General features: G+C 38.7%; 1 protein-coding gene across 2 annotated transcripts in view; it reads left to right on the plus strand.

Annotated features, from left to right (window-relative positions):
* The window catches only part of STIL (STIL centriolar assembly protein), a 30,474-nt gene that overhangs the window by 459 nt on the left and 16,953 nt on the right, over window positions 1-13,062 (plus strand). The window contains exons 1-9 of one of the 2 annotated variants that reach the window (XM_050961696.1): window positions 34-107; window positions 651-713; window positions 4,619-4,726; window positions 6,651-6,766; window positions 6,955-7,142; window positions 9,264-9,511; window positions 10,454-10,537; window positions 10,670-10,756; window positions 12,629-12,776. In XM_050961696.1, the coding sequence (XP_050817653.1) occupies window positions 670-713; window positions 4,619-4,726; window positions 6,651-6,766; window positions 6,955-7,142; window positions 9,264-9,511; window positions 10,454-10,537; window positions 10,670-10,756; window positions 12,629-12,776 (1,023 nt within the window). In that variant the 5' untranslated portion in view covers window positions 34-107; window positions 651-669. Of the gene's footprint in view, window positions 1-33; window positions 108-650; window positions 714-4,618; window positions 4,727-6,650; window positions 6,767-6,954; window positions 7,143-9,263; window positions 9,512-10,453; window positions 10,538-10,669; window positions 10,757-12,628; window positions 12,777-13,062 lie in introns of those variants that run through there. The other variant, XM_050961697.1, reaches the window with a different exon arrangement.

Consider the following 13,062-nt stretch of genomic DNA (forward strand, 5'->3'; position numbering starts at 1 on the left):
AGCGGCGCGCGGCGCCCATTGTTTGGAGGGCGTCGTAGGGGCGGGAGGCTGGCGGTGCCGCCGTTGGAGCCGCCACAGGCAGAAGGGCCGGGAAGGGGCCTGTCCAGGTGAGTCGGTTACCGAGCTCCCTACCTTGACCCGTGGCATTGCCCCTACTTGCGGCGGCAGTGGGGGGAGGGCCCCGTTCGGGGGTGAGGCTGGGGCGCCCCGCCTAGAGGGTGACGGGCTGGTGGTTGGGCACCGCGAGGCGCTGGGGTCTCGGCCTGCGGGAGTGCTGGCCTCCCGTTGGGTTGGGTGAGAGGATGCCAACCCCCCCCCCAGCTAGTTCCCGGTCCGGGGACCTCTCCCCCGGCCTGGCTCCTCCTGGTCCTGCGTGGGGCCCGCGCGCGTGGTGCGGGTGCGGGCTGGTTTTATTGGGTCACGCGCAGGCTGTGGTGGATTCATATGTCAGCCCTAGTCACCTTATCAATTGCCTTGCAATATCCTCTGGCTGGCTATCGGCTTTGATGTAAATCAGTCACTTGAGAAGATGTGATTTGTGTTCTTGTTGTTTTCTGTGTTTTGTTTATTTGTGTTACTATAGTGCCTGAGAGCCCTAGTCATGGGCAGGGCCACACTCTTTAATGTTCTTTCTTTTGTTTTCCTTGCAGGGGATTGAAGGCAGCAGTCATGGAGGCTATTTATGCTGTTTCAGATCGCCAAACAGATCCTAGGTATCCGCTCCTCTGTAGCGAAATTACTTTATGGAAAGCTTTTGATTTTAAAATTTTTCCTTACAAGGAGATCAAAGAAAGCACAAATCGCTTGATTCTTTGGACTACAAATAACTCAAGTTTATTATCTCTGCAATGGATGATATGCCATCATGAATTATTTGTATTACAGTAATGCCCAGTGACCCTAATCACGATAGGGGCCCCCTTGTACAGAGTGCTGCACAAATAGACTTTAAATGGCAGTTTCTTTTCTGAAGATGTTACAATTTAAGGCGCTGTTCTGCAGTCTGATCCATGTAGGTGGGTCCCTGTGCCTCCACAGAGCCTCATTCTTAGAGATCAGCTTTCACGATCAGGCCCTAAATATTATAACTAGTGAGAGTTCTTATGTTGAAAATGACTGAGTTTGGTGACCCATTATCTTTGCCCTTAAAGAGCAGGACCTATTAATAACAGTGTATGAAGGGAGTGGGGAAGGGGGGAGTGTGTGTGAGAGAGAGAGAGAGAGTGTGCAGAATGGTTCAGGCAGTGTACTTTTTTTAACTGCCTGGTCCCCTAACTAACTTATTTTTTTTAAACAAATAGTTGGAGAATTGGGCTCCACCATTATTAAATACCCATTGAAAGTCCATTTCCTAGTACACAGCTGTGCATGTTATAGAAACCATCACGACAGAAATCCTGGTATCCATCTAAACAGTGAGGCAAATATTCAATAAAGGTTTAAACTGATTTTTTTATTATAGTTATAAATTTTCGCTTATTTCTGATTGCATGGAAGTAGTAAGACTTGAATGTGGAGAGGCTGGGGAGCTTGACAAACCAAGATGGGGGAGAACTTTCCATGCATAAAAAGAACAGGAGTACTTGTGGCACCTTAGAGACTAACAAATTTATTTGAGCATAAGCTTTCCGTGCATAGTGACAGGTAATGGGCAGAAGGGGAGAGAAGACATGGAGATGAGATGACAAATGACACTACTTGGACAAACATAATTCAATACTACAGAGGGCTACTTACAAAAAAACATTAAGATTTTAAAGTTGCTGTTAGTGAGTGGCCTCCCTAGAAGTAGCACCTCTAAATAAACGTTGGGAAACATTGGTGAGGAAGTTTTGCAGTGGTGTGCTGCTACTTTGGTGAACATAGGACCTCAGTTTTCAGAGGTCTCAATCTATTGCCTTTTGCCAGGGTGGCGACTGTCCTATTTCTGTCTCTTTTTCCACCTCTTGCTATGGAATGTTCTCCCTATATTTTTTGAGTAATCCACAATCTTGTTGTTCCAGACAGTTATGGACGAAATTAATCTCTGCAGGGCCTGTAAGCGAACAAAAAATATATATAATAATTAAAAATCAGTTATTCATTCTTCTGGGCTTCCCAGTGCATCCTACCTTCATATAACTCTTTTTGGCATAGGGAATGTCTAAATTTTATGTCTTGTACAGTGTGAAGTACATTTTACACTTAAAAAATATATATATATTTTTTAATTGTGGCATGCTCCACCTTCTGTCTGGCTCAGTAGTTGCCAAAAACCCACAAAACCCTAAATCAAAAATACTACCTCCATTCCACAATTGAGCCCCACTTCTGCAAAGATCTATGTGCGGGCTTTACTTTAAGCTCGAGTCAGGGTGGATAAAAATTGATTGTCGATTAATTGCAGTTAACTCATGTGATTAACTAAAAAAAATTGCAATTGATCAGTTTTAATTGCCCTGTTAAATAATACAGTACCAATTGATTAAATATTTTCGGATGTTTCTCTGCATTTTCAAATATATTGATTTTTATTACAACACAGAATACAAAGTATACACTGCTCACTTTATATTTTTTATTATCAATATTTGAACTGTAAAAATGATAAAATAGATTGAACTGAAAAATACTATCGTAAAAAAGCAACTTATAAATGTCAATATTTTTTGTGCTTTGTTTGTTACATAACTGCACTCAAATGAAACAAAGCAAAACTTCAGAGCCTGCAAGTCCACTCAGTCCTACCTCTTGTTCAGCCCATATATATATATCATTCTGCCATATATTTCATGTTATAGTTGTCTCCGATGATGACTCGGCACGTGTTCATGTTAAGAACACTTTTGCTGCAGATTTTACAAAACGCAAAGAAGGTACCAATGTGAAATTTCTAAAGATAGCTACAGCACTCAACCCAAGGTTTTGGAATCTGAAGTACTTCCAAAATTTGAGAGAGATGAGGTGTGGAGCATGCTTTCAGAAGTCTTTAAAAGAGCAAAATTCCAATGCGGAAACTACGGAACCCAAACCACCAAAAAAAGAGAATCAGCCTCCTAGTGGCATCTGACTCAGAGGATGAAAATGAACATGCATCGGTCTGCACTGCTTTGGATTGTTACTGAGCAGATTGTGTCATCAGCATGGATTCATGTCCTCTGGAATGGCGATTGAAGCATGAAGGAACATATTAATCTTTAAAGCATCTGGCATCTAAATATCTTGTGACACCATCTACAAAAGTGCCATGCAAATGCCTGTTCTCACTTTCAGGTGACATTGTGAACAAGAAGTGGGCAGCATTATCTCCTGCAAATGTAACCAAACTTGATTGGCTTGATTTGCTGACCAAGAAATAGGACTGAGTGGATTCGTAGGCTCTAAAGTTTTAGATTGTTTTTGTTTTATTTTGAAATGCAGTTTTTTTTGTACTTAATTCTACATTTGTAAGTTCAACTTCATGATAAAGAGATTGCATACAGTATTTGAAAAATACTATTTCTTTTGTTTTTTACAGTGCAAATATTTGTGATAAAAAATAAATATAAAGTGAGCAAATATAAACTGGATACTTATGTGTCTAACTCACTTTCTGAAGTGCAGTATTTGAGCTGTAAACAGTACAGGAAGTATTGGTCCTTAATTCAACAAGACTTTGTTAAATTTAAAAAAAAAAACTTGTGTGAGCTTGTTGGGCTTTGCACCTTTTTAAAAAAAGAATCTAAAATGCAGACTTAAATTGACTGACAGCTTTGTTTTAATGAGAACCAATCCTCCATCATAACCAGCATGTGAGACAAGTGAGTGGACTGAGGTAGGGCATCAGAATAGAGAAATCTCTTTCTTATGGCAGCTAAAAGAGTGTGAGGGGGATTTACATGTATTGTTTTGATTAATGTAAAATATTTTAACGAAGGAGTCCTGAGTTGGTCTTTAGTCAAATGTTAGCAGTGGGTTATGAACTGTATTATATGGATTACTAAAAGATTATTTCTGTCAACTTGGAGAAATCTTAAAATAAAATTTGTAAGACTTTGTCAAGAAATTTGAATGGCTACAGCTTTTGAACACCTGTTTGTGACTGTGAACTTGGAGTTCTGTAGTCACAACACTCACAGTAATACTCTTTCTGTGTAATATGCTGTTTGACTTCAGATATAATTATGTTTCTTTAAATACGCTTCAAAACATGCTGCTTTTTAATGGAGCAAATCCTATGTAAAACTATCAAGGAAACTGGAAAGATGACCTTTTGGCAAGTTTTTTCTTAATCTGAATTTAAAGTGAGCTGAAAATCACTTATTTCTTGATATGGTTTATTCTTTCCAGTGTCTTATCCAGAACATCTTCATTTCCCAAGCTTTATCTAAAAATAATTAGTACCTTGGCATTCACACCTAAGACCATATGAAGGAACTGTAGTAATTAGCCCTTTAAAATGGCAAAATAAATGAAATCTCATTATCTTCCTTGTCCGTTTCTTAGGATGAGTTTTTTTTTCTTCAGCCAGTTTGACGTTCTTACGAGATGTTGGTGGGTTTTTTTTCTTCCTTCATCTTCTGGCCCCTGACCTAAACCGAATGAAGTGCAGCTTAAAAGATTAGGCTTAATATATTTGATTATTTTTTTTCTTTTGCAGAATTGCTTCAAGCAGGATGGTACCATTCAGTTTTCCTCTATCAAAATGTGCACTTTGGGATCCAACACCTGTGGGAGATGTTATTGGCGCACACATCAGTTATTACAGGTATAAGTAAGACTTGTTCCTCTTCAAGATACAAATAATTAAATTACAAGGGGGCTCTTCTGAGTATGTGCAGAACACTATTCTACAAGTTGCATCCTGGGTATTCAACCTTGTTAAAGACTATTCCAGTATCCGTTCATCATGTGTGGATGGTAAAGCTTTATTGAATTGTATTGTGCTGAGGAAGATTAACTTTTGTAGGGATCTGTTTATCCCTTACACCTCCACAGATGGGATTTTGATTTCCCCAACCCCACCCTGCAAAAGCAGTTCTTTGCTGGAACTCTACAGCATCTCAGGGTGGGACTGCGAGGAAGGGCTGTCAGCAGCATCTCTTTCTCCAATGGCAAATATCCATGTTCGTTTGTTTTGTCAGAAGCAGTAAATACTTGTCTTCTCTGCCTGTGCTTCTGGGGAGAAAAAAGGGGTTTGCTTACCACTGCATTGCTTCCATGCTTTTAGTAGGAACTGTCCTCCCAGGGAGGCAAAAAAACAATGGGGAGGAAATCACAGTGAGCACAGCATAAATATCTAGCTAGAGGGTTTCTTCCTTTTGAAGGACTGGGGAGTCCCTTCCTTGTGGATCAGCATAATCAACAGGTTTAAGAAGCCCCGGTGAAAAATACCCGCCCCTCAAGAGAGAAGCTGGAAGGAAACTATAAAGTATAATGATGATGGCAAACCTCTTGTTTCTTTAGGCCAGTTGTCCTCTGCCGCTACATGTCTGCAGGAAAGAGAGATCCTGATAAAAGCAAACTCCAAAATGCTGAACTAAGTTAAAACTCAACCTGGAAATCCTAATTAAGTGAAATGTTTACAGTCCTGTAAACATGTCAAAAGTTCTGATAAATACTCTTTAAAATAAGTCAGAAGGCAAATCCTGGCCCTCGTCAGTTCCTAGGGCAGTATGTGTCAGACCTGGGATGGGGGGAGGGGAGGTGGGAAAACCTGTTTGCACTGGCATGCCCTTGAGAATAAAAGCTGTGACTCTCATGATTTAAGAGGGTCAGATGGTAAAGAGGGTGTCAAAAGTTTGGTTATTCAAACAAAGTCCATTAACATTAGGAGAGGGAAAATCCTGCAACACAGCAGTGCAAGTGCAACAGCAGAGAGAATAATCTTTTACCAGCCGAGGTGAGTACTAGTTGAAGACAACATGGTTGCCTTCTGGGCAACCTAGAGATGCTATGGGTGCTTCACCAAAAAAATACATCTAGATAACTGCCTGTCAATGACAGAAAAATGTTCTTTTAATGGAGGATTAATCAGATTTATACATAATCTTCTGTGAAATTAAGCATTGAACAAAGTGAGGCATAGTGTGCAGGGGGCATTGCAGTAGTTCAGACATGTTCCTTTTCAGTTGAGCAGACTGTACTTTTGTTACACCTCTGCCGTTTATGGATTTTTCTCAGAGTATTCCTGAACCCTTTACAAGGTAGTTCCAAAATAGGCATTCATTGGTTAAAAATATGTTAAAGACTTAAAAATGTAATGCTTTCCTAACCATGACCAAGTAGGATTTGGGCCACACATTACAGCATTCTCACAGACAGCTTCAGTCTACAGTCATCTCTTGACGTTATGTTCTTCACAGACAGCTCACAATCAAAACTAGACATGCAGCTTCAAGCTAAAAAATTTCTGAGGCTTATTGCACCTAGATTCTACTATTCTTCCTGTTACTCTAATATCCAAATCTCTTCCTGTTTAGGGCATAGGATTGTTTCATTGTAGTAAAATATTGGTTTTATTCTTTGAAGTAGTTTATTCAGGACAAAAATTTTATATATTAAAACTTCCTAACTATACCAAAAATATTCTTGTTTATATAATATTCATAGAAATCATTGTTAATGTTGGTATTAAACACATTCATTGTCTCTCTTTCCCCCCTCCTGTCCCTCTCCCCTTTCCCCCCCAGAAATCCCAAACTATTGATGATGGAGAAGGCTCTTCGTCTTGCCTATCGCCATGCTAAGCAGAGTGAAAGAAAGTTCTTTTCCTGTTTTTTGCTTGGGACTCTTGCAGTGGATGAAGGTAACTTTTTGTTTTTTAACCTACATGAATGTTTTATTAAATCGTTTGTCACTGGCTTGCATCTTTCTGCATTTCTGGTGATTGAGCAAGCCTCAGTCAGTGAACTGAACTTGATGGTTTTGGTATGCAAGATGCAGTATACTTCTCCACATCCACTCTTTTTTTACCATATTTTTCCCCCACCCCAGATGATGAAGGTGTATCACTGACAATAGACAGATTTGATCCCGGTCGAGAAGTAACTGATGGTTCAGGGAAAGTCCCCACAGCACCTCTTCCTGGAGACTTTTTGATTCCATGTACAATTAGTGCTCGGGGATCTTCCTCTGGAGATATTATAGTACACAATTCTGAAGACTTCAACTTAGCTTTTAAGGTAAGCCACTCCTAGCAACTTTCTGATCTCTTAAAACAGTGACACAGAAAGGAGACTAATGGCTTTCGGTATCTTTTTTCACCTCCCTGCCGTTCATCTAAATCCAAACTAGAAGAGCAAAGGCCAGAAGGTTACCATTTAATGGCCAATGTGAAGAGAGCTGTTCTCAGTCCACATCATGATTGTCACCAGTAAGCTCCTTTTTTGGCAATCTCAGTAGAAATTCCTAAGACAAAATGAGCATGAAGACAAAACTCCTTTTCGTTCCTAGCTGAAACTCTCCCAGAATGGTGGGATAATATGGGAAGATCTCGCTCTATTGATGGTGTCACATCATTTTTGTGAATAACTATTTCCATCTGCAAGGCAATATTCAACACTAAAGATCCACAAAGTGGAGAGAGAGAAAAAAAAAGCCAAAAAAATGAACCCTAAACCCTCTTTAGTGGTTGATTTACAGTGTATAAAGAAAGTAATGCATGATTTTGGGTGGATTTTTTGTTTATATATGAGGAACATCAGTTCTTTAGCCCTGACTCTCAAAAGCCAAAGAGAAGTAAAGAATCCTCTTTGGGTACGTCTAAACAGCAGCTAGACACCTGTGGTTGGCCTTTGCCAGCCAACTCTGTTTCATTACAGTGTAGACTTCTGAGTTCTAGTATCCTCCTACCTTGCCGGGGTCCTAGAGCCCAGGCTGCAGCCTGAGCCCTCAAGACTACACTGTAACATAACAGCCCCGCAGCCTGAGTCAGCTGCCACCGGCCAGCTGTGGGTTTTTCATTGCAGTGTAGGCATACCCTTTGTTGCTGGAGAAACTGAAATAATTACATCACAAGAGACAGCAAGATAAGACAGCTTTCCAAACCTTCTGTTACAATAGGACGGGATATCTAGTTACACTGATTAGTTTTGCTGTTTTGAGAATTTTATTTCAAACTCTGATTTCTACTGAAGTCTGAGAGCTAATCTTAGGATTTCAGTCTGTTAGGATTTTTTTTATCCTTCTCTAGTTCTCCAGTTGGTCCTTCAAGCAAAATGAGTAAGGCAAGCCCTGATGATGATGACTCCCCCCGCCCCCTGCGCCACGGTTAAAAAATAAAGCAGAAAAATGCCTCATTCTTTTTTGCATCAAAAAGTATAAGTAATAAAAGTTTCTCTGATGTTCATCTTTGAAGAAAGAAATAATCAATTATACTATTCCTGAGCTTAAAGTTAAATATGTGCTTAAGTCTTTAAGATCAGACCCCAAGACGAGTTTGTGTGATTGGTTTAGGACCCAGTTAATTTAAAACAAAAATGTCAGGAATGCTTTGGTAGGGCATGTTGCACCTTGTATTGTTTGTGCATCCCTTAACTCTCTCAATACTTTGTGTTTTATCTAGACTATGAAAAACATTTAACGTGTTAGTGTGTAGAAACAGTATACCAGTAGCTACAGATATGGTACATAAACAAAAGATAAGTTACACAGATAACTTGTGAAGTAATGTGGTAAACTATCAAGAATGAGTGTAAACAGGATAACAAATGTAAATCTAGTAGGCTTAACAGCTGAACTAATTTCCTTTCCTACAAATTGTATAAATGAGAGCTGTACATCTTTAAATATTTTAAGCCTAGCTTAAGTAAACCTCTTCCTTGCCAAACTCTTCTGGGAGAGAAGGGATATTTGTTTTTCCCCAAAGAGGATGCTTCAGCAAGTATAGCTGCTGTTCAAGGAAACAGAGAATCTCGGGCAGCTAAACATTTTTTCCTGCTACCCTTGCCTTGTGACTGTACTTATAGGGTGGCTCTTCATATCTTGAAAAAGCAATTTATGTTTCAGTGAATAATTTCCTTGTGATGGCACATCCATTTTGTGTTATGAGGGTTTCTTGAATGCAAGCAATTGTCCCATTGCCAGGTTTTTGATAAACTAATTTTTGGATTTCATATTACTATTTACTATGTTCAATACAGTCACGAGCTGTTTGAAGAAGGGGCTGATCCTTTGTGTTTAAACAATGCCTGGCACAATGTTGGCCCTGATTCATGACAGGCACCTAGGCATTACTGTAATATACCTATTATGTATAAATGAGGTGTATAAAGACTAATCTCAGCACTTTTTGCCTCTCCTAGGGACTTGAACACAGTTTGTGCAGTAGAGACTCTTTGGATCTTTCCAAACTGCTCCCCGTAAGAGTTCACATTGCTTCAACAGAGAACATGGACAATCTAAACTTTGATTTTCACTGGGCAGCTGTTTCTATAACAAATACTTTAGAATACACTCCTGTAAAATCTGTCCCAATTATTCCTACAGCCCTGGCAAGAAACTTGAGCAGTCATATGAATATTGCACAGATTCAGGGGACTTATAAATGTGGGTAAGTTCGATGTTAAAACTTTCAGGCATGAAGTGCTGGTCAGTTGAATGTCCTCGGATCAGTTAGGTGGTGCAGGGAAATTATCTCCCATTAGTGTCAGTGGCTTAGCCTTCAGCTGTCTTTATGAGGAAGCAGGAAGGCATAAAGGATATTATTTCTGATTTAGCTTTCAGTATCTTGAATAAGAGGGCTTACACAGTGAGCACAGGAAGCTAGTCCTCTTGGAACAGGAATCGGGGGACATTCTGCACCGTTCTGTTCAACTAGAGCTATTGCTTTTGACTTTAATAGGGGGAGGATCAGTCTACAGGAGGAAAAAGAAAAACAATTACTGTTTTATTAGCTTTAAAAACAGTCTGTAGTGTTTTTTTAGATTATCGTATCAATATAAGTGCTAGACCCGGAAGTGAAGATCAGGCCATTTCAGTCAAAGCTCACCAATCTTAAACGCATTTGTAAATACTCACAATAAGATAACATTAGAGAATCTTAATTTTTGTCTGATTGTTCTATTGTTAATAGGGTGCACTGAGAATTTCATTTATGATATACATCAAGTAGTTTGAGCCTTCAGTACTGTCAGGATTTTTGTCCTAGATCCTTGACCATTCAAAATGTAGACTTTTTTTTTTTCTTTTTTCCCCCAACCTCCTCCTTTTATAACTTAAAATGTGACACATCTTACTACTTTTCTGGGTTCGTCAGTGCAACCAATATATTAAGCTGACTGTAGTGGCTTCAATAACAGCTTGGTGAGTTGTTGATAGCTAGGAAATAAGCTTGAGAATATCCATTCTTTCCCAAGATATGAGTACTTTGGCCACCTGAAGCCTTCATACAGCATCTTCTGAAAACATGCTTCCATCACAGGATTTTCTTTCTTTAAATGTTGTTCTGGAGTTCCTGAGTCCTAGAACAAACACTTAGCCTGTTATGTTCCAGATATCTTACAATGGACCAAACCCGAAAACTACTTCTGGTGCTGGAATCTGATCCCAAGGCTTATGCTTTGCCATTGGTTGGAATGTAAGTATTTGGCTAGTTTTGTGTAATACCTTTTCCTGATAGTAGTATAGTTTTGTCACTTACTTGGATGAGTGTTTAGTGAAGGATATAACAAATCCATTTCTAATGGCAGGTTTTTCCTTTCCCCTTTAGTTGGTTGAGTGGCATCACTCATATCTACAATCCACAGGTCTGGGCCTGCTGCCTGCGTTATTTGTTCAGTTCTTCAATTCAAGAAAGGTAAATGGCTTAAACTTTATTTGATGGAAGTCTTGTTTGAGCTGCTTAACATGAGATGCTATGGAAAACTTGCTTTTGGTTTGATCACATGCACCCCTTGTTGGAATGTTGGCTCTATATAAGTGTAACTGGGTGAAATTGCGTGGCCTATGCTAGTAAGGAATTCTGACTAGAAGATGATATAACGATGCCTTTTGGCCTTAAAATCTACTAATATAAAAATAAATTACTAATGTTCCTGAATATTAATTTCAGAAAATTGGTAAGTTGGGTCAGTATCTGTCTAATTACTTTTGGGAGGGGGAAGAATAGGTGTTGGTTTTTAAAATGGAGGACTACACATCCCAGTTCTTACTTTCCTGACTCTTAAGGTAGCTGATCTCTTCTCCTCCTTTCCACTCCCTTCCGCAAACAGACATTATTTTAAGAGTTCCTAGTACTCTTTTCTTGTGTACCAGTTTTTGGTTTATCTTCCCTTGTTGTCTACCATTTTTTTACTCATGTCCTTTCCTGTTCGTATAATCCTTCCATGAACTTCCAGCAATAGAAGTCAATGCTTGTTTTGGAGTCTTAACACTAGCAATACATACCTGTGATAAATAGCTAACTGGTAGTGTTTTTTCCCAATCCTTATGGGACAGAGTGCCACTCTGTTTCTGTGGGTTAAAAAATGCACTGCACTTCATGATTAAATACTAAGAATGTAGTTCTGTGGCCTGTTTGTACCATTCATTAAAATTATAATTTATTGGCCCTGAAATTAAACTTGAAAAACACGGTTTGCCGTTATCTGCCCCCGAAGGGGCAGTCAACTTACAAATAGGTACAAAATTTCAGACAGTTCAGATTTATGACAAGTGTTACTTGTAACAGTAATATCTATAATTACTTAAACTGAAAATTTAGAGAAAAATTTTGCTATTTCTCTGTATTTGACTGCACTTTATATAGTGTACTCTTTCTCTGTATAGTCAAGTTAGCAAGGGGGTAAGCTGTCTAGCTAAAAAGACCGTTAGACATTCAATGGGGGGAAAAAAGAACTTTTTTTTTTCTTTTTAATCAAGATGTACTGGTTTAAGGGTACTCTATCACTTAATGGAATTTTGAAATTAGCCACATCAAAAATTTTTGACTTTCCCTCTTGATTGTCTTTGTTCACTTCTCACAAACATAAAGAAATAGCCAACCTGCAAATGAAATTATTTTCACGATATTTGAAAACTAACTTATGAATAAACTGTACCGTTCCTCAATCTACATTTACTTTTTCATTTGTTCTTGATCTTGGGTTTCTTTGTTTCAAATGCTGAATTGGACTTACACGTTCAGTGTTATTCAGCTGTAGAAAATGTTAGTATATTATAGGATTAAGTTAGCATCCTCCCCAAACATTCATTTCAGTATGTTCAATAGAAGAGTTCTTCTGAGTATGTAGGAACAATTGAAATACTTTATTTAAAATAGAGGTTCACTGCTTGAACTTTTAGAAGCAACCTAGCTATCAGTTAAGATGCTACAACATTGGCTCTCAAAGCGCGACAGTTCTGTCTTGACATCAGCTCTGTGAATGGGTTCCTCCATTTTTGGATGCTAAGTGATCTAGAATAGCCTTTTGTTTTGTTTTTTTTAAAAAGCCCACAGTCTCCTTACTGTTCTCTCCACATACAGCATCAGTGAAAGGTCTAGCTGTTTTTGTATGCAGTTCCATACAGAATTCAGCTAAAAATGAGTATTGATATGTTTCATCTTGATTAGCTGGATGTTCCTCATTTTTCAGTGAACCATACAAGAAGTTTAGTTGGCCAAGTGGATTTTTCCTGTTTTGTAAAATAAGTAAATTTTTTTTAAATGAATGATTTTTCTTTTACCTAGGGTTCTTTCGGAGTCTGGAAGTTTCCTGATTGTTCTCTATTCGCTGACCCACAAGGAACCAGAGTTTTATGAGTGCCTTCCGTACAGTGGGCAAACTGAACTAGGGTTTCAGCTACTAACAAGTAAAGAAACATTACATCTCTTCAAAGTAAGTGGCTTAGTTGACTAATACATCTTCATGTATATTGTATTTTGATAATTAAAAGCTACACTGTAGCATAAAGTTAAAAATTACTAATATGACTTGCACAAATACAGTGTTAGTGTAGCTCTAAATCTAAGTTTATTACAGTAATTACTCTAATTTCCTAAGTTATGAAAGACTTAAAACCCAAGATGTCTTCCAAAGTCCGCAATTGTTTAACTATCTAATCATGGCAAGTGCTAAAAAATATTCTGCATATGGACAAACACCAAGAAGTTAAACTTGTCAT

This window comes from Gopherus flavomarginatus, chromosome 7 (genome assembly GCF_025201925.1).
Source record: "Gopherus flavomarginatus isolate rGopFla2 chromosome 7, rGopFla2.mat.asm, whole genome shotgun sequence".
Classification (NCBI taxonomy): domain Eukaryota; kingdom Metazoa; phylum Chordata; order Testudines; family Testudinidae; genus Gopherus; species Gopherus flavomarginatus.